The sequence below is a fragment of the Nerophis lumbriciformis genome, linkage group LG27 (assembly GCF_033978685.3).
Source record: "Nerophis lumbriciformis linkage group LG27, RoL_Nlum_v2.1, whole genome shotgun sequence".
Taxonomy (NCBI): domain Eukaryota; kingdom Metazoa; phylum Chordata; class Actinopteri; order Syngnathiformes; family Syngnathidae; genus Nerophis; species Nerophis lumbriciformis.
The window spans coordinates 25771388-25799281 of NC_084574.2; the positions used below are offsets into that span (position 1 = coordinate 25771388).

Sequence of the window (27894 nt, forward strand, 5' to 3'; positions counted from 1 at the left end):
AATCAGCGGTGAGGAAAACTTAAAAACATTTTTTTTTTAAACCCGGTAGCAAAAGCAGAGCTTTCTTTGTGTCCTCAACCGTTGACCAAAAGTGACGAGTGATGAAAGTTAAGGAATGTATTTTTTTTATCACCTTGAAAGGTGGGTATCTCCAATTATCTGATCATTCCATCCAAATGGCTGCTCTTACCATGAGAATTATCAGTGGTCTTGGAAAGCTGCTCTAACTCCCATCCCAGGTGTTGGGACTCATCCATGCTCCTTCTCTGTGCCAAACACAGTGTCAAGTTTTCGTCCTGCAGCTCCTCGATGCGCTTAAGATCTGCCTCTCTTTCCTAAAGTCAAGACACCAAGTGGATTTCCAAACATTTAACCATAATTCAATAGTGTAGAAGAAGCTTATTTCATATCATTAGTTACATCCTATTTTGTGACGATTACTAACTTGTTCCATGTCGTGAATCCGGGCCTTCAAGAGAAGACTATGTTTTTCTAGCTGGTGTATTTTATCTGAGCGTACCCGCCAACCTGCCAGCTGATCCTCCAACATCTCCTTTGTCTCATGGAGCACTCTGTTGTCCTCTTTGAGCTCCTGGGGATACCGCAGATCCAAAAAAATAATAATACAAAATTATATTCAAGTTTAACTTTTAACATTCACTTAAAAGGTCATCAGTGAAAGTCATAAATAATCACAGTTTCAATGCTTTTTTAGTTCCAATTTGCTATTTAACAATGTAAAAGAGCATATACTAAATATTATTTCTCTCAAATTCACTTCAAATATTTATGCATAGTGTGCACACTATAATAGAATATTATGAATGTAATGTAGCATTTTTTTCCATCTTATAGTTATATATAGGCAAATATGCAGTTAACTACACAATGAGTGCATATCAAATTATGTTATTTTATCATAAAATACTTCAATATGAAGTTAGTTCAGTGCTTCTGAACACTGTTTAATCTTTAAACAACTTGCACATGTCTTTTACTTTGAATAATCATGTTTTTATCGCTACTGAGCATTTTCAGTTACAGATTATCCAATACCTATGCCAAATCGGGATTTTTGAAACGGTACCCGAACCTGTACCTAAAAAAAAACATGAACAGAATAGTATGGAATAGTAATTTCAATACTTCAAAAAAAAAAAAAAGTTTAACAAAGTGAAATAAAAATTGCAACAAAGTGTCATTGTTATCAAAGCAAAACCAGCAGCAATACTTTACAGTACTTTTTGTGCATTTTGCACAACTCAAGCAGGAAATAAATGATATACAATTGTGGCGGGATTAGTCTGTTACAACAGTGTTTTTTTATTTAGTCCTACACGCAAGAGTCGTGTGTTATTTGAACAAAATAAAGTTACTAACAAGATGTTACTTACACAATATCACCTTCTAGCACTTGTTGCAGGTTGGTGAGTTTGCATCTTTTGAAGTAGGTACAACCAAACTTTCGAGCATTTCAGCCTGAGCATCTTAGCTAAATACTTGTCAAAAAAACAGTGTTATATGAAACACTTCATGAGAGTTGGTAAATATTCCACAATTTATGTTTAAGTGGCGCTGAAATCCAAAACCACTGTTACTACCGGTTACTACCATTATGGTACAGTGTTTTGGGACCAAGTCAGCTGGTATAGGCTCCAGCTCACCCACAACCCTATTGCTAATGATTATCGAGCTTTCTGTCTTATTCTAAAGTTTACTTCAATCTAAGGGAAATGGAAAAGTAGGATATGTATATTTATAGTGAATGAACCTCCACTTTGGCCTTGTAGAACTCTATCTTGTGCAGTTGCTCCCTGTACCGTCCAACCTCGCTCTCCAACTTGTCTGCTTTGATTGCTTGCTCTCTCAGAGCGTCCAGCTCGTCGCGGTAGGTCCGGGCTGCCCGGGCGTCCACGAGCAGCTGGAGATTCTGATGAATGATAGAACAATTGATTTCAAAATGAAACAGATACAACCATGACAATTTCACTTATAATGGTACATTTATAGGATCTACAACGAGTGTAGCTGGAATAGGCTCCAGCCCCCCCGCGAACCCGAAAGGGACAAGCGGGTAGAACATGGATAGATGAATAGAAATAAAACTTCTGCCAGAACCCAGTGTGTCTGCGGATTGTTTAAAATACACATTCTCCATTAGTAATTTTGGGGCGTGAACAAGTTTATGTTGAATTTATGTCATGTTTTGCTTTGTCTAAAATATGGGTGCAACGATTATTATTTCTGTTACTTCGATTAATTGTTTATTAAGTGTAACTAATAAAACATTGTCAAATCTGCACCTAATGGAGTGCCAGGAACAGTAAATACCTGGACACAGTTTCGGCCACTGCAATAGAGCGCACATGATCTGTGGGGCAGCAAAAAGGCTGTTTTATTTTAATTTTATCAATGCATACATGTTAAAAGTGCAATTTTCCTTTTTTTCTCTTTTTATCCCCTCCTGCTCCAGCCCGGATGCACCAAATAATACTATAAATCCATTTAATAAAGTCAAATACAAATAAGGCAACAAGAGAAGTATCCCACACTTCTCTTTTGTAAAGTATAGCCGATATGGTATCTACAACAATATGATGTGCCTGTGTAGCTGAACAAGAAAAAAATAATAAAATAAAATAAAACTTTAGTAGTGCAATTTTACGGTTTATGTTGTAAATTCACTTGAAAAAAAATGTTTTCCAAGCAAAAAAAAACATTGTGTATTTCAACAATTTTTTTTCTAAAATACGCATTAATGCCATAAAGTGTGTTTTATCCGATTACTCGTTTAATGGAACAAACTAATCGATTGCTGCCGCCCTTGACTAAACTAAATGAACAACATTAACACTAATACTTACATTGCTAACTCATGCTGCCAAACTAGGCTGCAAAGCTTGATTAAACAAAAACTTGATCTGCTGTTCAAATGCCAACGTTAATCTGCACTAAATGAGTGATTTAAATTGCAACCGGTAAATACAGTTCTGCAATCTGAGTGCGGTGTGTATTAAGCTGTGTAATCTGCAGTGAGGGTCAGAAAGTTAGAGCGTGTGTTAGAAGACTTTGGGCTTCAAACCTCCTGCTGCATCCTCTTCAGCTCTCCCTCCATGTTCTCTAGCTCGTGTCGGCTGTCTAACATCTGTTCACTCTTCTCTTCTCTGCAGGATGGACACATAGTGCAGAGACACAGACAATAAGATACACTTCTCACCTATTTACTGTGATAACAATTAAATTCAAATGTATTTTCTTCGAAATAGATTAATATACTTTTGTGAAGTTCTTATTATCGTCCCTTTGCTTAACAAGAGACTTGTTTAGAAGCATAGAATTTCCAAGTCAAAATAAATAGAAAAAAATATTTTAGGCCCTTATAATAAATGAAATGATCAGATCAAAGACACTGTTTATTTCACAGGATAGATTTGTGTCTGACTGTCCCTACAAGCGAGGATAATACAATGATGAGAGGGAGATTATGGACAGCAGCCCTAGAAGAGATCTTGAGATCAAGGTTAGTGTGCACGTGCATGCACTCTACTCGGGGAACAGAACCAATGTGGGTCAGTGGTATAGTAGCACCACCATGGAACTTGCCAGGCAGGCATTAATGTGGGTCAAACTCCCCGGGGACATGTTTTATCATGTAGTGTCTCTCTCATGTAGCCTCTACTGGAAGGTCTCCAGACGAGGGACCGCTTAAGTACCAGCCACCCATGTCCACCACATGAGACATTTTCTATGTATAATATTTTTCTAAATCTTTTCTAGGTTGCTTTGCAATGACATAATTCCACCAGATGTATTTTGTAGAATGAAAAAAAAAATGCTATGTTGCTATAAAAGGGGCTATGTGCTAAACATGTAAAGTGGTACCTCGGTTTTACAGAGGAAAGTTCCAATCTTTCTAATAACTTTATAGGAAACAAATGTAGTCATTCTTGCTACTTGTGTACTGTACACATAGGTGTATTTGTTTAATTGGTTTGTTAGAATTTTGAACTGCTGCCATCTATCTAATCCAAGTTAAACGTGTGTTTTTACCCTGTATGATCTGTAAGGATGCTTTCACTCTACATTGGCTGTAACCTCTTAGTTCATTAAAATGCGGCCTGCCCAGGGAGGCACAGCTGTTGAAGAAATATAAAGTAAACCCTTCTGTTCCGTCTTGTTTTGTCAAATGTTTTAAGAAAATATATTGCTGTTGTATTGATTGTGATTTGTTATTTGTTGACTGTGATATCATTTTGAATCTAATCAATCCACTTTATTTATATAGCATAATTAAAAAACAAAAATAAAAGTTTCACAATTTTGGACGCTTTATGGACAATATACAGTTGTGCTAATTTTCCGATGTGAAATTAGTGTTAGCTTAGTAAACTAATTTACTGTAGATTGCTCATCCTATCCATTTTGTGGTGTTTTTATAATTCATTTAATTTTATTACACAACATAATACACATACTTGTGTTGTAATTATCTGTTGTGTATGTCTTTCTTTTAAACATCCTTTCTGCTTGCATGTTTTCGGTTTTACCCTTTTTTATGGTCAATAAACCTGTGGACAAGAGGACTTTTTCGAAGTAATGGATCCAGTAAAAGGTGTTAGTGTAAAGCCAAGATATTTGTACATATTGAGGGTTGCACACCTCCTTTCTAAACCGCTATGCTAACTTTAGTTATTTAATGTATTAATTTCTCTAAGGAGGTCTCAATTTGCCGTACATTCAAAACTGTACGCCATTCCAGAAGGTCAGCCCGAGACCAAATCGTACGATAACCGAAAACATTTTTTTCACAGAAGATAAAACAAATGAAAATTAATCCATTCCAGAAACCCAAACATATCAAAAAAAAAAAATTGATGTCATGTTTCGCATGACACAGACTTATGTTTTGTAATTTCTTGGCTTTGGTCAAATTTCCTTCACAGCGCTTTTAATTTGTTCCTTATGTTTCCTGTATGGCTCAGTAAACTGCTTATTGCCCCTTGATTTTGAGTGCTTGTTCCTCACGAGGGATTCTTTGTTTGGGCACTTGATTCCAAAGATTGATGAGTGGGCAAACTGACTAGTTTGTTACGCACAATATTTGGCTGTATGATAACCGAGACGGCATACAAAAGCCAGGGCAGAATTTTGGTAGAAAACCCACAAAAAAGGAAAGTGGCACAACTGTACATGCTGACTGGCATCACGAGCAATCAGTGGAGCTGCTATGATTGGCATTTTTTCCATACAGAGACACAACAATCAACCCCCGAAAAGTCAGCCATTGACGAACAAAACAAAATAGCCGCAACAACAAGAGTTATACATGCCAACTAATAGGCATGGTATATAGGCAATAGGGATGGTAAAATATATCGTTACGGCAATACATCGTAATACTTTTTTCTAAAGATTATGATTTTTATTATCGTGATATCGATTACATTTTTTTCTTTTTTTAAAGTAGCACCGCCATGGAATTTAAGGACAACTTCCGCACCTTCGCTTACAATATGTCGCTGTACTGTAACCTCGCTGTCTGACGTTCGTGGTGAGGAAGGCAGTAAAGAAGTCAACAGTTAAAGGGAAACTGAACTTTTTTTGACATTTTGCCCTTTTGTTCACAATCGTTATGAGAAACAAGAAGACAGATATATTTAATGTAATATAACTTGTAAATAAAAGTCTGCTTACAATAGAGTTATAAGGAGGTCCTCTGTTTCGGCCATAAAGCCCTCTAAATAACCATCCAAAAAGCACCAGCAATACCCCATTTACATTTCGTGACCTGAGAATTTAACCACACAAAAGTGATATTGTTATTATAAGCGCTAACGCAGATTAACTATTTTTAGTGGCGTATTATCACAGAGAGCTAGCAAGCTTGTTGCTGCTATATTGATGTCATGAGCTGGTAAAAGTTTATTCTAGATCATAAATAATGCCTCTCACCTTGATAGTAGAAGGATGAGGACATAATCCGACAAGTTCGTTCGGTGAGAAAAACACGGAAAGACGCTTGGGTCCATGCCCTCTTTTTCTTTGCGAAGATTATGAATCATTATTCAATACATCAACATCAGCAAGTGATGTTTTATTATGTTTGTTGGCTCTCTTGAAGTGTGCAGTGAGTAGTAATCAATAATGTTGACAAAAGAAAAAGCAAACGTCGTGATGCGTTTTTGGAATTAATGCGCCGCCATATGCTTAAAATGGGTAAAGATGTACATTTTACAAGTTATTATGAATTTGCCTTTTATAGCAGGCATTAATGCTGTAACAGGCACTAATATATATATATATATATATATATATATATATATATATATATATATATATATATATATATATATATACATACTGTATATATATTAGGGCTGTGAATCTTTTGGCAGTTTGCATGTTCTCCCCGTGACTGTGTGGGTTGACTCTAGGTTCCTCCCACCTCCAAAGACATGCACCTGGGGATAGGTTGATTGGCAACACTAAATTGGCCCTAGTGTGTGAATGTGAGTGTGAATGTTGTCTGTCTATCTGTGTTGGCCCTGCGATGAGCTACCGACTTTTCCAGGGTGTACCCTGCCATCCGCCCGTATGCAGCTGAGATAGGCTCCAGGACACCCCGCGACCCCGAGAGGGACAAGCGTTAGAAAATGGATGGATGGCTCTTTTGGCACCACAAGATTTTATTCGAATTGATTCTTGGGGGTAGCGATTCGATTCAGAATCGATTCTCGACTCAAAACAATTCTCAAATCAAAATCAATACTTTTTTAAAATAACATTAGGTGCCAGTGCCAGTTTCTATGATAAACTACATTATTCTATAACATAGATAACAGTTTTGATAAAGTTCTATATTAGTTAGAGCGGAACTGCACTTTTTGGGGGGAATTTTGTTTATCGTTCACAATCATTATGAGAGACATGACAATGGATGCTATTATTTTTAATGCATTGTAAATATTCAATAAATGAGATCAAAACTCTGCTTACAATATAGCCTATAGCAGCCCCTTAATTCTGCCAATAAAGCCCTCAAAAAACATACAAACACCTCCATTAGAGTTGTATATACATGATGTAAGTACATATGTAATGTAGTAACAGGCACATGTATAATAATATTTCACTTTAAGCATTTGCAACACATTCATTTCCAAAAACGCATCACGTTTGCTTTTTTTTTCTCTTCATCACTGAACATTAGTCACTACAGAATTTATGAGAGACAACATAATAAAGCATCACTTACTGTGCAATGTCTGCTGTCATTAGGATGTTGACTGCTGCAATGTTCATACATTCCCATTTTGATGAAGAATGTGTCATAATCCAAGCGAAGAAACGGGGTGGGTGTGCTTTTCGTGTCTTTCTCGACAGTTCCAGGTCCTACATCGGCTGTCATAGTGTCCCAACTTGTCGGATTACCTACTCAGACGTCTTCTTTGCAGGTGAGATGCATGGTTTATGATCTACAATAAACTTACACAGCATGGAAGCGAGGAAGCAGCAGACCAATCGATGATGTAAACATAGGCACACAAGCTTGTGATCACGGCGCCACTATAAATAAACTGTCTCCGTTAGCGCTTATAATAACAATATCACTAATACTTGGTTAATATTTAAGTCAGGAAATGTAAATGGAGTATTGTTGGCGGTTTTTGAATGGTTATTTATTGGATTTATGGGCAAAATAGTGGAGCTCCCATTGGCTAATATTTAGATTGCATTAAAAAAAAATCCATTTTGTCTTTCATAATGATTGTGAACGACAGGCAAAATTCCAAAAATAGTGCAGTTCCCCGTTAAGGGGCTGATTAAAACGAATTCAGTTGATGCATTTTGGTGTCCTTTAGTATTTTTTTTAAAATGACGTCCGTTTTTATTCACATCTAATCAGCGTGAAAAAAAGAAAAGAAAAAAAAGGTGGTGCCAATGGAGATACATTACACGACTGCTTCTAAAATGCCAATAAAAAGGGGTAGATGTCTACTGCTTGTTTGAAAACATGGCAAAACACTGCAAGTAGGAGCATGATAACATGAATTTGCAGTAAAGGAAAGTGGCTCTGTGGTGATGCCCCATATAGTGCACGCAAAATCCTCATTTAAACAAGGCGGTCTGCATCACTTATCAATTGCACTCGCTGTGTTAGTAAATCGCACGCAACACGCCCACAAATAGTACACACTATTTTATTGTTTGCAGAAGCTGTTTAGTGCTTGGTATTTGGATCTTAATAAATCAGGCCCCACGTTTTCTTCTTCATGCACACTTAATAACATCATACTCAAGGAATATAATAGTTACTACTTTAAAAATGTTAACAGTTTAAAAAAATATACTATATATATAGAAGTCAAACAAGTGCCAATATATGTTATCCGTTGGGGAACTATTTGAACCCCAACTCAACTCTTAAGAGCATTCTTGTTTTATAAGTCCGGATAAAAAGGGGTTCATCTTCATCCGCTAGATACTCACAGCTCTTGTCTAAGTCGTCTGATCTTGGCCTTAGAGTCAGCAAGTTCCACTACTAAGTGTTGCTGAGCACCAGTCTGCTGCTGCTGTTGCATACTGGATGGGTACATGGTGCACGGCGAACTGGATGGGATTGACAGCATGCTCACCACACCTTCCCTTTCCTGTGTTAGCTCTGCAATAGTCTACAAAAACAAAGACATATAAAACAGGTTACAATGTTGATTATATTTGGTGAACAATATATACATCTTACTTCCAGATGGGTGTCCCTCTGGTCGAGAAGGCGTTGAAGATGTATGGCCATATTCTTTGACAGGACCTCCAGCTCGTCTGTGGGCAGCCCACTGGACTCCAACCAGTGGAGGTCTAGTAGCTTGTCCGGACAGTGGGTTAGCTACCAATGTGGATACACAAAATCATTGGACTCTCTTTCATTTGACTCATAACTTCTGCAAGTAGAACATTTTTACTGAAACAGTGTACAGTCATCCTATTGATTTGTTTTAATATAGAGAGCTACATTGTCTTGATCATTGCTAAATGGTTATTCATTTTAAGACCAAGGACTGATGGCTGAATTGTGATGCCATATTGTTTCTATTTCTGTAATTGATATATTATAAATGCCATTTTTATTTACACATTCCATAAAAAGCTACCTTACATATTGTAGAAATATGGTTGAGTGACTTGTCGGAGCATGAAACATAGATAGATACCTCTTGGATATGAAGTGCGATGGCTGCCTTTGTGTCAAAGTCCAGTGTCTGGATTCTCTCAATGTACTCCTGCTTTTTTTCACACTGAAAATTAAACAACAAATTGCTCATAAAGGCTGTTCATGATAATTATTGAAGAATTAAAAGATTACAATAGCAATGAAGCCTGGTTATACTGTGGACTAGTTAGTGTATGTATACAGTGTTTCCAACAAGGCTGCAATACAATGTGGTAGTTGCTAGGTTTGGGGGGGTTCTAGATGACAGCATTTTCTGTTTTGTATAATTGGCCGTGACGCATGTGCACATTATTTTTTAAAAGGGTTAAAAGACATTATACTTATTCAAAGACAAATCGTTAGTATTCGTACCAAGTACCATTTCAGCTTTTTCACGTTTTATATTGTCTTTTGCCTACATTTTTCCTGTTTCTTGGTCTATTTTATTTATACAATATTTACAAATCTTTCGTGACCGCTTGTGTATTATTACATAGCAAATAATACACAAGAAACACTTTCAGCCTGATTTACAAAGATCCAAACATCACGCGCAAGAGAGCATGTGCAGTCTTTAAAATCTATTAATGGGCGTGTTGCGTGTGATCTACTAACAGTGCGTGTGCAATTGTCAAGTGGTGCAGATCGACTTATTCAAATCAGGATTTTGCGTGTACTATAGAAGGCATCACCACAGAGACACTCTCATTTATGGCAAATTCATATTAGCATGCTCCTTCCTGTGGTGTTTATGTTTGAAAACAAGTATGAGGAATTTACCACTTTTTATGGGCATTTTAGAAGCAATCGTGTAGTGCATCTACAATGACACCACTTTTTTTTTTTTTTTACAGCCTAAGGTACACTCATTGGTGAGAGGCTGCACATAACTCCGCTCAAAATGCAAAAAATGCATACTTAAAGAAGTTTTTCTTTTCATGTAAGAAACATTTTATTATTATATATTCTATGTGAAAAAAACGAAAGTTATTACAAGAATACTAAAGGACACCAAAACGCATCAATTGAATTTATTTAAATCAGCCGCCTGATAAAATTATGTTGCTGAATAGACAATATTTCTAATATTTTTTTATTTCTGACTGTCCAAAATGCTGACACACACACGTAGGACGGAGGATTCTTGCTGTCTATTTGAACGTGAGCGCTAATCCTGCATCCTTCTCCCAGTATTGTGAACGTTTTGACCATCAGGATATATTTTGCATACTATTGAAGACAGAGACACAAAATGGATTGCACGCTTTATTCTGCTCACTTAACAGACACAATCCACTTTGCACATGTTTAGTAGATCAGCTTTGCGTGTGCTATCAGGTTTGCATGTGTTTTAGTACACGCAAACCTTGAGTAAATCAGGCCCTTTGTTTTTCACATTTAATGCGGATCCCGTAACGAATCGAAGGCTCCGTACCGAAATATCAGAATATGAATATATTTACCGTTACACAACCCAGTATTGCAAAGGGGGCAGAATACTCACTAAGCTGGCAACACTGATCCCAAATGTGTTATTTGTATGTATGGAAAACCTTGATATAGTTTGTATAGAAACATAGGCAACAAAAAGGGAGTACAAAGATGATTGTGTCTTGCCCACAGTCCAGCATAGCGACGGTACCTTCATGGTCTATGGCAGCACTAATGCTCGGGAGATGCAGTTATTGCATTCCAACACTGACATTCTGGAGTAGACCATGATTTTGGGGCTTCATTGCAGTTTTCCGACATGATGGGCAACAAAGGTGCTTGCAGAAAATATTCAGATTTTGAAAAACATGTTGACATGTGAGGTGTACTCACTTGTCTTTCCAATTATTCAGTCAATAGGAAGACAGTAAATCTACAATATACTTTTTTCAAACATCCATCCATCCATTTTCTACCGCTTATTCCCTTTTGGGGTCGCGGGGGGAGCTGGAGCCTATCTCAGCTACAATCGGGCGGAAGGCGGGGTACACCTTGGACAAGTCGCCACCTCATCGCAGGGCCAACACAGATAGACAGACAACATTCACACTCACATTCACACACTAGGGCCAATTTAGTGTTGCCAATCAACCTATCCCCAGGTGCATGTCTTTGGAGGTGGGAGGAAGCCGGAGTACCCGGAGGGAACCCACGCAGTCACGGGGAGAACATGCAAACTCCACACAGAAAGATCCCGAGCCCGGGATTGAACCCAAGGCTACTCAGGACCTTCGTATTGTGAGGCAGATGCACTAACCCCTCTTCCACCGTGCTGCCTTTTTTCAAACATTACACTGACTAATTTAAGATATATCCAGCTTCAAATTCTACACTATCGTCTTTTAAGATGATATAATAAAATTATTGCTGACTTGTGAGAGCTGTTCTCACTTATGTGAGACACTGTGTACATACTGTACAGTATATTGATTACCAGACAATAAATGTTTACCTGGACTGCACATCCTAGCAGCAGCAACAACAATTTTTTCATTTCCTCCAGAGTTTGTCCTGCCGAGAGTAATGAGAAAGAAAAACATTTCTTAACATAACTGCCACTAACTTCCAAAGAGCTGTCATTGAATGTGTGCAAAAACCTTTTCTATCACCATCAACTGAACGTCAGACTGATGGAGTGCAAATTAATCGATCAATCAATTATTTTTTTATTCCTAAGCATTTACCTTTAATAAACGTGAGCCAGGAACTAATAAGCACTTTACAGTCATCTTTTTGTTTTTGTAACATAAACAGAGTTCAAGCGACAATACACAATTGAATGAGAAAATACTTTTACCACTTAAATCTAAATTGTATGTTGTATTGCATATTGGGGCGGTATAGCTCGGTTGGTAGAGCGGCCATGCCAGCAACTTGAGGGTTGCAGGTTCGATCCCGGCTTCCGCCATCCTAGTCACTGCCGTTGTGTCCTTGGGCAAGACACTATACCCACCTACTCCCAGTGCCACCCACACTGGTTTAAATGTAACTTAGATATTGGGTTTCACAATGTAAAGCGCTTCGAGTCACTTGAGAAAAAGCGCTATATAAATATAATTCACTTCACTTCACATACCAATTAATGGCATTACTGTAGAGGAATATTAAACTTGAAATACTGAAAGATCAATTCAAAAGACAAACTACAAAAGCCCTCAGTGAGCACAGGCATCTGCCAGACTCAACCTTTTCAATCCAATCCAATCCACTTTATTTATATAGCACATTTAAACAACAAAATGTTTCCAAAGTGCTGCACAACAATATTAAAAACAGTATTCAAATATTATCCTTAGCTGCACCAATGACTGAATAAAAACCAAAAATAAATATGTATAAAACCAATATATAAACAATGTAAAATAAATATGATTAAAAATGATTTTAAAGGGTAAAACCAATTAAAACAGTAAATAGAAATCAAAATTGTAAAAACACAGAGGACAACAGAGGACCACACAACTCACGTAGTGTTAAAAGCCAGAGAATAAAAGTGGGTCTTAAGACGAGACTTAAAACACTCCACTGTGGGAGCATTTCGAACATGGAGGGGCAGAGTGTTCCAGAGCTTAGGGCTGACCACAGAGAAGGCCCGGTCTCCCCTGGTTTTAAGTCTGGTCTTGGGCACTACGAGCTGGAGCTTTCCAACAGTGAATAAATCCAGACGGTGATCCAAATCACCCACAAAATGTAATCACTTAATTGTTCCTTATTCCATTTCTGATATTTACTGAAAGTTAAAAACAAAATCGAACCATAACTTTTTGAGCTATCTGTAGCAAAATGAAATAAACAGAGTGAGTCATCACTCAGTCAGTCATTCACTAACTTAGTCTCTGTTGGAAGTGGTGCCTCTCGCATACACCTACAGAAGTAGAGACCACGTAACGTAAACATAGGATAACCAACATGGGGTGACGAACATAAGGTTACATATTTTAAAATATCTGGATCAGTCCCAAAATGTAATATGTTGTTTCCTATTCCATTTCGGACATTTCCAGAAGGTTTCATGAAAATCACCCCATACCCTTTTGTGTTATGTTGCTATCGCTAACAAACTAAAACAGAAAAAAACCTGGCAACGATTACATAACCTCCTGGTGGAGATAATGACAACACATTTCAGTCAAAATGTTGATGTAAGTTTTGTTTTGCTTAAAGAGGAACCAAACTTTTTATTTTTATTTTACCTATCATTTACAAACCCCTATGTAAGACAAGCACACATACGTTGTTCTTTATTTTATGCATTCTAATTTGTAATATATGCCAAGTACAAGGTGGCTAACAATGCAGCTAATGGGAGTACAGTATTGCGCCCATAAAGCCCTCTAGAAAACATTCAAAAACTGCCAACAACACACCATTAACATCTTGTCATCTGAATATTAACAAAGTATTAGCGATACTGTTATTATAAGGGCTAGCGCAGACAAACTATTTTCAGCGGCACTTTGAGAAAACAGAGAGCTAACTAACTAAACTAAACTACATCATGCCTCTCACCTGGATAGTAAAAGCTTGTGGCCATAAACCGATGAGTTGGTAAACTTTGACATTTAACTCAGACCTGGATAAGGCGAGAAAGACACAAAAAGATGCTTGTTCGCGGCACATTTTTAACCCTAAGTGAGGATCATGCATATTTTATCTAAAGTGGAAGATATAAACACCCCATCAGTTGGGATCCCAGTGAGAGCAGACATTGTACAGTAAGCATTTTTTTAAATTGTGTTCATAGTTTGTATTTATTGTTTAGCACTTAGTAATAATGCTACATGATGCTTAGTGTGTCAGTAAAGCTTGATCTGTTTAGCACACAGCTTCTAAAACCTGTAGCTCATCTTCCATATATTCAGGCTCAAAAAGATAAGGTTTTGGACATAATTTGTCTCAAAGTAGTCTTTGCTAGCTCTCATGAAGTATGTCATGATTAGTGGTGTTGTTGTCGTTGAAGGGAAAAGCGAACGTTGTGATGCCTCTGTGAAATTAATATGTCGCCATACGCTTAAAAATGAGAAAAATACGTAAATATTTCATGTTTTTATTAATATGCCCGTTACTACATTACATATCATGTATATAAAATGATGGAGTTTTTGGGATGTTTTATGCTTGTGCTTTATATTGGCTCCATTGTTAGCTGACCTTTGCTAGTGTTTATTCACAATTTGTAATGCATAAAAAAAGAAAAGACATATGTGTTCTTGTATCACATAAGGATTGTGAATGACAGACACAATTCCAAAAAACTTCAGATTCCCTTTATGGACAACATTTAGCTGAACATTGGGCCTTGCACTGTGCAAACAATTAAAACCACTGACACCAACAACAAATCTCACTCAATCTTGGAATTTGTGAAGGTGAAATCCTATAAAATTTTGTTCACTTTATCAGCAAACTAACACAATACTAAATAAATAACTAAACTTCATGTAGATAGGAGTAAGATTTTTTCTCAAACCAGTACTTCCAGGATTTTGCAGTGTTGCGATTGCCCCATCCATCCATCCATTTTCTACCGCTTGTCCCTTTTGGGGTCAATTTATGCAAATTCAACCAATTTCTGCAAACTTTGTCTAATGCCCACACATCCTTGAACATTTTGGCCGATCAGCGTAATTTTTACCAATCAAATTAGTCTCTGACATACACATAAATGGTCGAATTAAAACTTATGGTTGTTTCTTGTGTAGCTGAAACAGAAACAGCTTATAACAACAATATATCAACTCTTTATTGATCAATTGTCGTCCTCACATCTACTTCCTCAGACCTACTTCCTGTTCATGTCTACTGCGCTAAGCCTTCTCAGTAGGCCTGGGCGATAAGGCCTAAAATTAAAATCCCTGATTTTTTTCACAAACTATTTGATTTACGATTTTGTCAGATTTCTTTTCCCTTACTTTTTAAAAAAACAACAATAAATACAAATGACACTGCATCCTACTCTTCGCAAAATTTTTATTTGTATAATATTGTTCTTTTTGGACCAGATATAACATGTACTTTTAATGGAATTGTTTTCAAAAACTAAAATAAAAGTTTTCACTGGGAAGCAATACTTTTGTATTAAACAAATTACTTCTGTTAACAAATATATAGCATTGCACAATGCATGCAAATACATATTAATCTTCAACATTGAGATTCATTAAGTGCAAACTTAACATTATTGTCTTGAATAAAATACTTCTGTAAATAAAATTTTGTATTATACATTGTATAGAAATAAATAATCAAGTAAAACATTAAGATGACTCTATAGTTTTAGTAAGTGGATACATGCAGGCTTTTCCAGAGTGACTTAGTGATCTTTCTTCACTGTGCTTGTTTCTCATCATACATTGTACCTTTTGTAAATGATTCCACCACAGTGAGCTGATTTTTACCTGGAGTTTGTTTGTTATGGTCTTGTTGACCTCGTAAAGAGTTGCATTTTCCGCACTCGGTTGGAGGCTTTTGGTTTTAGATGTAAGAGTAAACATGTTATGCTGCTGCCTTCTTTAATCAAACTTTGCAGCGTGCAGGTATTTGTTACACGCCTGTTGGCACAAATCTAAACTACTGACAACACTATTATTTCCTTTGGAACAAACGTCTCTAGCGTTAGAATTAGCCATGTTTTGCTGGGTGTGAACCGGAAGCTCCTAAGGGCTGAAATTAAAATAAAACATTTAGAATGTTTTTATGTTTGAAATTGTTTGCAACAAAACACTTGATATATCATCCAGGCCTACAGCTGGGTAAAGTAGTATACAAACATTTACTTCCTACTACTTCCTATGTATGTACATATTTTTTCAACTTAATTTATCCAGAGTAAGACAATTAAAAACAGATTGGTATTTTCAATGCTAACCTAGCAAAGAGGCAACATTTACATGATAGAGATGTTTAAGTGTGATGCTAATCTCTCATCATCCCTCATTTACCAACAAAAATACTGCTAAAAAACGATCTCAACAGATCACAAATGCTCTTAATGTATGGGGCTAAATGTGTTGGAATATAAATTAATGTATAAAATGGACAAACAAGCGTAAAATAAACATGAAGAATGTCTGCAACTTGCGTTTAACAGCAGACAGCAAACAATAAGGTAGCCTTTGGCGATGTTTCTTTCTGTAATAATAATTCATTATTACTATTATAAGTTATACAGTAATTAATTCAGTCATTAAAAAATGTACTTTGAGTATATGCTTTTACTGCCATCTAATGTCTACGTTTAGGTCTGTGTGATATAAAACAAGTAAAGCATCAATACAGTATTTCTTTCCAATTTATGTTTAAATTATGTGCATTTCAAGGTTAAGGTTACAAGGAATTTAAAACAGTGATAACAAATTCACCAAAACACAAGTTCAATTCAATGTTATCAAAAAAAAAGTTAAGCCTCCATACATCACAACTTTTTCCGCAACGTTCTGAAAAAGCTGCAGCAAATTCAGGCTTTTTAGGTTGCAACAATCACAAAGAAAGTCCACAAAATCCTGGAGGGACTGTCAAACAACTTACCAGTGTGGGGAATCCTAGCAAGTAGCAGAACATTTGGAACAGGAATCAGAATCAACTGCCTCAGGTGTTCCTGCAATATGTTATGTGACAAAAAAGAAAGATTTACATAAAGCTTTTTTCCATACCTTACAATGTCACAAACACTATAAACATCCCGCAAAAGTGGACATTTGTTTTCTTTTATCACAGTTAAACATTTTAAGGAAAATATAGCTATGTAATGCAAAACATAAATGTCCACTGCACAGGACGCTAGTTTTTAGAAGAATATATGAATTTATTAGACGAGGGGTTTTTACAGAGTCAAAGTGACAATATGAAGTTCGCATAGCGGATTTAAAAAGGGGGTTTTCTTTAATTTTCTTAAACTGCTGCCCTTCCTCATACTTTATAACACCTACATTAAACCATTTTCTGTAATTTTTCTAAATAGTCCTTTTCTTATCTTTTTTTAAATGAATAAAATGTTTCAGCCAATAAAGAGTTAATGGATCTCTGCTGATGCATATAAGTTGGTTTTATTCCCCCAATTAACATGGATTGGAAGAATAGCAGCAGTTTGGAAAGAAAAACAAAAACCATTCAAACACATTAGGGCTATCACATTTATTGTGTTAACGCATGTCATTAATAAAAAAAATGATCGCATCAATCATGTGTGACCACAGATAAATCACCCAATTTATTTTGATCGCACACGCTCTTTTACCTTAATCACGCATGGTTACCTGAAAGGCGTTGTGGGTTTTCATTAGAGATGTAAAGATGAAACGAAAATAATGATAACCCTCGATGGTTAGTATTACCGTTTTGAATTAAAATTATTTAAAAAATTGTTACTGATAAATACACTTTCATAAACTCAGATTGCCGCCAGCTTACTATTTTAAATGCTAGCATGAAAACAAGAGACATTAACGTATTTCCCCATTAAGAAAAGACATAGCCCAATCTTATCTTATAGAAACACATTGCTGTCTGAGCAACTAAGATATTCAATTGTGCACATTGAACCCACAAGCTGTGCTCTCTCGTCAGAGAGAGACCAAGGTGTTTTTAGTATGGTGCATTGAAGGCCCGCTGAACATGTAGGACACCACAACACTGGCTAGAAACAATAAACAGCAATAAATAATAATATATTTTATTTGTTACGCACTTTCATTTAAATAAATCTTAACTTGCTACAGTGAAAACTGTCACCAAGGGGGGGTCGCAGCTTGCTGCGGGGTCGTTCTCCCAGAAATGCAGACGGACTACTCCGGACATGGCGTGTAGGTAAAAACATGATTTATTCGTAACGAAATCAAAGGAGTACAAAACAGAAAGCAAGTCGACAGAATAACGTGCCTGATCGCACTTGAAGCTAAACTAAAACTTAGCATAAACTATAGATGAGAAAAACTTACTAACAGTAGCAGGAACAAACAAAAACTTACTTGTCAAGGCATGGAACGAGCAGAAATAACAGAGGCATTGCATGAAACAAACAATGACGCCAGGCCGACTTACTGGCAAAGGCAGGCTTAAATAATGCCTCTGATTGGTGCTCGGGTAGCAGGTGAGCGGCCGAACACTAATCAGAGACAAGTGAACATAATTAGCAACCATGGCAACCAAAACAAACTCAGGGAGATGCACACACAGAAACTAAGGAGTCCAAAACTAACAGAACTACACAAACATGATCTAGACCACAGATCATGACACAAACCAACATTTAAACCAATATAAGCTTAGCCATTAAAACAGATAACATAATAAGACTAAATCACTATCAGTGAAGCATAAGAAACACAAAACATGCAAAATGGTGGGTTTTCTAACATTGTGTCTATTTATTTTAGTTATTTAAAATATATATATATATATATAAAACCTTGTCAAAAGATTTCAGTATTTGTATAAGTACTTTTTGGGCACATTTAACAATACCAAGTTAATAATGATAACTGTGATAATTTTGGTCACGATAACCATGATGTGAAATTTTCATATCATGGTCACGATAACCATGATGTGAAATTTTCATATAATTACATTCCTAGTTGTTGTATGGTCAGTGATCAGGTAGTGGTTAGAGTGTCCGCCCTGAGATCGGTAGGTTGTGAGTTCAAACCCCGGCCGAGTCATACCAAAGACTATTAAAATGGGACCCATTACCTCTCTGCTTGGCACTCAGCATCAAGGGTTGGAATTGGGGGTTAACTCACCAAAGATGATTCATGCACCGCTGCTGCCCACTCCTCCCCTCACCTCCCAGGGGGTGAACAAGGGTGATGGGTCAAATGCAGAGAATAATTTCGATGGGTCAAATGCAGAGAATAATTTCGCCACACCTCGTGTGTGTGTGACAATCATTGGTACTTAACTTAACTTAAATGCTTACGCCAGTGCAAAGATGAGTGGGGAGATTCCAACTGGAGTGTTGTGACAAATTTTGCTTCAAAATACACCTAGATGGTACTTTATATAAAACTTTTCCAAGTTTTGAGCAAATAAGACTACATATATTTAGTAAAACGTTTAAAAAATTTTGTGTATGATATTCTGACAATAAAATTAAACTTAAATTATACACGCAAGTAATTAACTGTGATTAATCATGACTAATCACAAATCAAAAGTGTGATTAATCTGATTGAAAATATTATTTGAAGGTACTAAAACAAATATATATCTATGTTTACCAGCGGTGTGCCGTCAGGGCCAGCACGGCCTTCTCTGCTGGCCTAACATAACCAGAAATCATGATTATAAGATAAAATTATTTTTTAATTTACTTTCCCTAAATATCTAAAAGTATTCATATTCTCTTCGTGTCATATTATGCTCGTTCCAGTGCTGTTGTTTTTAGTTTTAGTTTGTATCCAATCAGAATTCAGCTAGCTTATGTTGCCATGCTGAACCAAATCTGCCGGAGGCCTTCAGAATCAACAGTGCGGGCGTCCGTGCACTGTAAGTGAACAGACACATACAGTTGATAAACAGTTGCGATAGCCAATCAGATCACGAGTTGTTGTCAGTAAGGCCTTCCAGATGGCCTCACGTTAAACGTGACATTTACGCGTCCTGTGATCGGATACTCATCGGGACCGTTAGCGGATGAATTTGAGAACACATAGAGTTGAGAGACAGTTGTGATAGCCAATCAGATCACAAGTTGTTGACAGTAGTCTAAGTAGCCTGATGTTAACGAGTCTGTGATTGGATACTCACTTGTCATTCCAAAGTGAGTATTCATTCACAAGTTTCAATTTAGCAGGAAGCAGGAAGTGTTGCGCCATAGCGAGACCAGGATAACAGAGAAGGAGAACAAAACGTTGATTAGGTGGCAGATATATATTTGCAAGGCCATTTATAAAAAGGATATTTAAAGACAAACTACATCTTGTGAGACGATATCGGTCAACCCCGGAAGCTAGCTCAGCTGTTCTGGCGATGAAATGGGGAAATTTCTCGCCATTTCCACTTGAATAAGCTGACAACGTGGGCTACCACTGGCTTGTATGGCGTCGAATAGGTCCTATAAATTGTGAGTTCAAATATTTAATTTTTTCACTTTTAATATGTTTTTTGCAATTTTTATTTTGACAGTACCACATAAGATATGTTTTAATTGCTGATGCGAGTTTATTGATTTTTAAATGCGCCTGAAAATAACCCATTTGGTACACTGTTGATGTGATTCAACACACAGTAGGATGTAAATGTGTTTCTGTATAGTATTTCTCCAGCAATGGTCATGTGGGGACGTAAATTATGGTATTTTGAGAGGTAATCATTGAAGTCGCAGATCACTGAAGGCCTAGGTGGGAAACGCACGGCCCGCCACTGATATTTACAATATACTAATTACAGGTATGACTGCATTTATTTCCTATATAATTATTACAAAGATTGGAATTTGCCTCTTTCAAGTGTGAGTTTGAATTAGCCTAATCAGTAATTCAACATGCGTTTTTTTTGTACAAGGATGCAGCTGGAAAAATCCTTTTTGCATCTCGATTATTTCCAGAATTGAAACACTACATCCTCCTTGAAATGACTTTCTTGTAATCTTATTGGATCTCAGCACAAAACAGCTTATCTCAAACTGCCGTTAATTAATTTGACAGAAGAGGAAAGTCCAAGCCTCTTCAGCAGTGATGTGTGTTTAAAATCTGCCCTTTTAAAACTCTTGACTCCAGCTGTACTGCTTCACTCCAACTCCAGCAGACGATAAGATGGCTGCTATTTAGGGCATGTGTCTTAAGACAGAGCTAGATGATCAGCTGCGGCACAAGTGTGACCAAATATCGTGTTTGCGTATGTGCGATCCAGCCCTTGCGTGCCTACATGTGCAAAGTTGAGGTGAAATTGAAAAATGCAAAGCAAATGTTCCAATAACATAATCCGATGTTGAGCGAGGGCTTAGGAGCATGTAGCATGGAGGGATGCAGGATAACTCACCAGATAATATGTCTTGATTTGCTGAACAAGGAAAGTCAAGTTCCGGACCCTCTGACTTGGATCCTTGATCAATTTATTTGCAGTTTGAGGTACAGTTGGAGGATTTCTGCAAGCAGTAAAACAAGTAGAACAGTTTAGTCAATTGCCAAAACAAACATGGTGGTTTTGCAAACTGTGAGTGGAAACTGACAATTAGTGAATGTAATGACTAATGAAGCAAATCTTGATTGATTTATGTTACTAATGCAGCAGTGATTAGGGTTTTATGCTGCCAATTCCAATCTTCCATGAGTGTGATCAGTCGATATCGATATTGATCACATGTATTAACTGTAAATGTTTTAATTTTTTTATGGTGAGTGCTGTTGACGGTTTAACAATATCAACACAATATTTATACTAATTCCTCATTAACTTTTATTACAAATAATTGTTTGAGAAAAACAAAGTCAATAGTACACAATAACTTTAAAAAACCCTAAAAAAAACTATCTATTTCTCATATGAATCATTTGATTTTTGACCTCAAAGTCCTCCTGTGTCCAGGGAATTATTCCCTAACTTTGTAAACATTAACAAAAACGACAATTTGAGGAAAACAAAAATCTAGACTTCTTAAAGCACTTATTTTTTGTGTCGTTTCAAGTTAGTTTAGCGGCTCTCGCACTGTGTAAACATGTTCAGCCTTGTCCTTTAGTGATAATCATAAATGACTGTAATACTTTAGATTCTTAGAAAAGCATTTTATTTGCTACAATGGGGTGACTATTATTAAATAATGGGAGCAGCTCTACACTGTGCATGGAGATGCACAGTTACCTGTGATGTGCATTGATCGCCATTGGTTGATGCGTGATTACTGTTGAAAAGCATTAATTAGTAGTGACCGTTCACATACGTTTTCACGAAAATCGTCCAACACTGATCGGTGGTCGATCATGATGATATGTATTATTTATTTTTGTTTAAAGTGATGGTGGCAATGGAAATTAAAGATGTATTATCTACGGCAGGGGTGTCAAACTAATTTTAGATCGGGGGCCACACAGAGAAAAATCTACTCCCAAGTGGGCCGGACTGGTAAAATCACGGCACGATAACTTAAAAATAAAGACAACTTCAGATTGTTTTCTTTGTTTAAAAATAGAACAAGCACATTCTGAAATTGTACAAATCATAATGTTGTTGTGTTTTTTTTTTACACTGACATGTTGCGGTTAATAGTATTATATCTTTATTTGTCGTTATTTATACTTTCTGAATAAATTATGTGATAAATTATGTGATAATGTTGGTGTTAATTTTCAATCTATCAAGATAAAAAAAATTATATCAAAATCAAATTACAGGGTGTTATTTATGTAGTTTTATCATTTTCCTCGACTGGTGAACATCACGTGGTTTATTTTTTACATATGTAGCTAGCATCATCTACAAAGATACAAAGAATTGCTATTGCGACATCTAGTGGACACATTTAGAACAGCAGTTTCTCTCATTCAAACATTTCAGGTACATTTTTATACTTAGCAAACTCATCGTACGTTTGACACCCCTGATATACGGTATCTCCTTTCAGGCAAACAGGACTTTAAAGCGGTGGCCTAATGGTAGCAGCTTGTATGATGGGTGCAGAGGGCGTGGGGTCCTGAATGATAACGGTGTCTTCCCTGGTAACTGGCTGAGTTATTTGGTACATGCAATCTAATTCCTTTTAGCCTCCAAACTACATTGGCAGGTTGACGAGTGACCAAAACAGCTGACTTTGGATGACATTGAGCAATCTGAAATTTTTTTGCGAGATATTACGGTTGCTTACAAATCACAACAGAGCTGCACGGTTGTATTGCAGTTATCCTGTTAGCAAACAACACATGCAAAATAAATCTGCAATTAACTTGTGTATAGATGCCACTAATGCAGATCCAGAACCCAATACCTTTTGGTGAAAACAAGCAAGAAAGACATTATTTTCACTTTTCGTTGTTATAGTCCACTTGCATCAGTTAAATTGAGCAGTGCATTTAGCATTCAATCAAAGGCTGCTACCCTTCCTGTCCATCATACTGTTTAGTCTTCCTCTCTTTTTTTTGATCATCCCAGTTCTGTCTGCCCCTCCCTCCTCTCTCCCATCTGTGTCCTAGTGCTACTAAACACCAGCAACATGGCTTTAATCCTGCAGGGTCTCACAATCCAAGAGATAATCCTGCCTTTTTTCCCCTCCCCTCTCCTCACTCCACAGCATTGTTTCTCATTTCAAAACCTGTTATTGTGGCCGCGGTTGATAAAATAAATGAATGTATACTATTGATTTAGGCTGACCAGATGGAATTAAAGTATACCAGGGTTGCCAGTTCTCAGAATAAGAGCAATTCTAAAACCAAACACTTCTATCAGACCATCAGTTTGCTAAGGGTGGTGCTAATTCTCTAAGAACATACGGTGCACAAATCATAATCTCCTAAATAGCATCTTGACAGATTTTATGAAGTCTCCATCTTTGCAGTTTTCTTCCATGTTACTTCACTTGACTTTATACACATTCCATACCAAAAAGATTTTCTAAACCCTACAAAACTTTTACAGTAATATGTTACACATTTCAAGAGAGTTATATATAATTTGTGGATAAAGAAGGTACAATTTGAAGAAAAGTTACCTCTGATCTATAACTCACAGTTACAGTTTGAAACCCCACATTTAAGACATAATGACATGATTATAATTATTTGAACTACTGTAATATTGTCTTTATTGTTGAAGATGTGCAATCTCTTGAAATAAACTTCAATGTATGTCTTTTTTCAAATTCAAATCTGATAAAACCAATTTTGAACTACATAAAATGTGTTTGAGCCCATCTCAGACAACTTATTTTTAATTTTGACAAAATTCCTAAACCGAAGATGACTAATTTCACCAACAGGACTGAAAGTAACAGGAGTGTGTTTTTAACATATAATTAAGTAGTGTGTTGACACTGAGCACATTACAGTAAGTATATATATTTTTTAAGACAAAAAACATTTACAGGTAACGGGACTGTGTTAAAATCGTAACCTACCAAGTCATAGAATATACAGAAAAATAAATGCGTGAACTTTTGTCCATGGCAGAGGCTCTGAATCATGCAACTTCCTCTGGATCATTGTGGAGTATTCCACATTTTTAGAGGGTGTTAGTTAGGGTAACAGGACATGGTCAAAACCCAAAGACATGTCTAAAGTGTTGGTTTCGAGAGGACCTATGATGAGTTTTGTCTTTTCGAAATTATAAGTATTACAATGTTGGATACCCATGTTTAAACAATGCATCAAATCATAAGGTTCATGCATTTGGCCGTGAGCTTGCGCACAGTTTTGGATACCCTTGACAGTGGATACATTGTGATCACAGTGTACAGCAGTGTTTTTCAACCACTGTACCACTAGTGTGCCGTGAGATACAGTTTGGTGTGCCGTGGGAGATTATGTAATTTCACCTAATTGGGTTAAAAATATATTTTGCAAACCAGTAATTAGAATCCGCAAATGTGCCGTTGTTGAGTGTCTGTACTGTCTAGAGCTCGGCCGAGAAACCGTGTAATACTCTTCCATATCAGTAGGTGGCAGCAGGTAGCTAATTGCTTTGTAGATGTCGGGAACACGGTTTGTCGTGATCACAATATGCGGGAGGCAGCGTGTAGGTAAAAAGGTATGTAACACTTAAACCAAAAATAAATAAAAGGCGAGTACCGCTGAGTGCCGCTAAGGAAGGCTATGCAAAACGAAACTAAAACTGAGCTGGCTGCAAAGTAAACAAAAACAGAATGCTGGACGACAGCAAAGACTTACAGCGTGTGGAGCAGACGGCATCCACAAAGTACATCCGTACATGATATGACAATCAACAATGTCCCCACAAAGAAGGATAGCGTCCGCACAACTTAAATAGTCTTGATTGCGAAAACAAAGCAGGTGCGGGGAATAGCGTTCAAGGAAGACATGAAACTGCTACAGGAACAGTGTTGGTGTTAACGCACTTTTTGTGTCTTTTTACGCATTGAAATTAGAAAGGACGCGCATTTCCGGAAGTCTGCGCGTCCCCAGGACGTTGAGTTTTGTTTTTTGTTTTTACCGACCCTTCCTTCTCAGGGTCAAAACTCCAGTTTGCTTGTTTTTGTTTTTTTTATCGATTATCGCTTTCCGCCGGTGTTGTGTTTTGTTTATTGTGACGGTGCGCTCTTATCACGCCATCACTTGAGGACGGGCACGTCTCTCTCTGTCTCTAGCCAGGAGAGTGAGGACGCACCTGTGCGCGCTGACAATGGGAGCAAGCGCGCAGGTGGAGACAGGCTAGCTGTTAGCTTCAAGCTAACCAGCACCCGACCAGACTCCTCCACCTCAAAAACATACATTGCAGGTCAACAAACGGGGCAAATGTGTGCGTTTTGAAGTGTTAATGGGCGATGAGTGTTCAAAAGGAGTCTCTTGGAGATGTGGCTGACAATGTTAGCAAGTGTCGCTCGCATCACTGACAGTGACGTCATCAACGCCATTGTTTACTGAAGCAGAGATGCTGACACTGCGTTATGATAAACGCGCATGCGTCGCCAGGCTTTGCTTTTTATCGTTAGACTTATCAGATTTATCTATAGCAGTGGTGTCGAAAGTGTCGCCCGGAGGCCATTTGCAACCCACGGCACATTCTAAAAATACTAATAAAATAAACAAAAAATAAAACAAGTGGAATAAAAAAGCTTACGGTGAAAAGTCATTTTTAAAAAGTTGCAATGTTGACTAATAAAACAAAGCTGTTTTTTTTTTCTTTAAAACTGTCATTGCTCAAAGCATAATATTGAATCAAAATCAATGTTTTTATGAATTATTGACCTATCCAAGACTCTGGTTACTTCACATCTTTGAAAAATATTTTTTGTGGAAGATTTGTGTTTGCCATAAAAACACAGTTTTCTTTGACAAAAAGGGCAGAAAATGAACAAAGACAAAAAAACAACATAAAAAAAAAATTGACAGATACATCTGAAGTTGATGTATGTTTATAACTGAATACATTTATATATTGATAAAAAATGGTTTTCTTTTGTATTATTTTTTTAATGAATTAAGTAACGTTTATGACAACCCTTTTCCAAAACACAATATAGAATGTGAGATATAACAGGATAATGCATACAGTTATCGTTTGTTTTCAAAACGGTTACAAAAATGTACTGTGGGACCCCGTTTTTATGACTTGATGGGGTCCCTGGGACCCCATTTTGAAAATTCCTAGCGCCAACACTGAGGAAAATACCAACAAAAGAGGAAAAGCCACCAAAATAGGGGCGCAAGACAAGAACTAAAACACTACACACAGGAAAACACCAAAAAACTCAAAATAAGTCACGGCGTGATGTGACAGGTCGTGACAGTACTTTGAGACAAGAGCTATAGTGATGCATATGGTTTGAATTGATATCCAACAATTGCGAGAATTACTTTTCACTGTCAATATCGGCTAGTGAGTTTCATTTTTCAATGATTTCGGCTGGTGTTGTGCCTTTGGATTTTTTCAAAGAAAAAAATGTGCCTTGGCTCAGAAAAGGTGGAACAACACTTCTATACAGTACATTGTGTTGACTGGAAACCTACTGTAAAGCATTACTTACATTTGACTCATAACATCATTCAATATGACTCCATCCAACAGTTCAGAAAAGTCCAAGTCTTCATCATGCTTAGTAACAAAGGTCTTCACCTGCAGAGAACAATCACGTGATCAACCAAGTCCACCAAAAAATGTTCTCAAGTGTTCTTACTTACCCAAGTGACAAGTGGGCTCAGCATGAACTGATCCCGGGAGGTTAAAAAAACACACGTTTCCATCTTCACCACAAGTTTTAACGTTTATCCACTTTAAATGTAAACTCTTCTATTTTGTTGGAACTAGTCTATAGCGCATTGCCCTCACCCGCGGCCATGTTCGTAGAAGCAAAATCTTCCAGCTGCCCTAAAACAAGTGCTCACATTAATCTCCGTTTAGTTTAGTTTGACACGCAACGTCCACTCGAGCATCCTACACGGATCCAAATGCGGCCAACGAACGCGCCTCCCCTCCTCTTCTTCCTCCTCCTCCTCCTCTCTCGTCTGCCACATCGTCTTGATTCATGGAGGAGTAATGGGTCGTTCGTGAACGACCTGGTTCGTACGGAGCGTGCTCTTTGAAGTTACCAACGGGGGCTTCGCTCTTTCAAGTGAGCCGTTATGTCTGTTTTGTTAGATCGGGGATCAGCAACCCGCGGCTCTCGAGTCGTATGCGGCTCTTTAGTGACACCCAAGTGGCTCCCTGGAGCATTTTTTAAAAAAGGATTGAAAATGGAAAAAGATAGGGGAAAAATATTTTTTTTGTTTTAGTAAGTTTTTTGTTTAAAGACAAACATGATACAAACCTTTTAGACCCCCCTTTTAGCATACTTGCCAACCTTGAGACCTCTGATTTCGGGAGGTGGGGGGCGTTGTTGGGGGCGGGGGCGTGGTTAAGATGGGAGGAGTATATTTACAGCTAGAATTCACCAAGTCAAGTATTTCATATATATATATATATATATATATATATATATATATATATATATATCCTGAAAATATGCAAACAAAACTGTGTTTAGATAATTGATACTTCAAACTCGCATAAATAAATCTTAAGGAATATAACATAACTTGGCTTCTGAGAGCTTC

At 37.1% G+C, this 27894-nt stretch overlaps 1 protein-coding gene across 5 annotated transcripts in view; it reads right to left on the reverse strand.

Moving 5' to 3' along the window:
* Positions 1 to 27294, reverse strand: part of LOC133624586 (girdin-like) — a 65149-nt gene extending 37855 nt beyond the window's left edge. For all 5 annotated transcript variants that reach the window (XM_061988274.2, XM_061988277.2, XM_061988276.2 and 2 more), the window contains exons 1-12: positions 26983 to 27294; positions 26829 to 26917; positions 21179 to 21284; positions 16727 to 16796; positions 11652 to 11710; positions 9210 to 9293; positions 8744 to 8884; positions 8491 to 8672; positions 3083 to 3164; positions 1772 to 1930; positions 446 to 592; positions 191 to 335 (exon numbers count right to left, since the gene is read on the reverse strand). In XM_061988274.2, coding sequence (XP_061844258.1) covers positions 191 to 335; positions 446 to 592; positions 1772 to 1930; positions 3083 to 3164; positions 8491 to 8672; positions 8744 to 8884; positions 9210 to 9293; positions 11652 to 11710; positions 16727 to 16796; positions 21179 to 21284; positions 26829 to 26917; positions 26983 to 27045 — 1327 coding nt within the window. In that variant the 5' untranslated portion in view covers positions 27046 to 27294. The remainder of the gene's footprint in view (positions 1 to 190; positions 336 to 445; positions 593 to 1771; positions 1931 to 3082; positions 3165 to 8490; positions 8673 to 8743; positions 8885 to 9209; positions 9294 to 11651; positions 11711 to 16726; positions 16797 to 21178; positions 21285 to 26828; positions 26918 to 26982) is intronic.
* Positions 27295 to 27894: the final 600 nt, after the last annotated feature.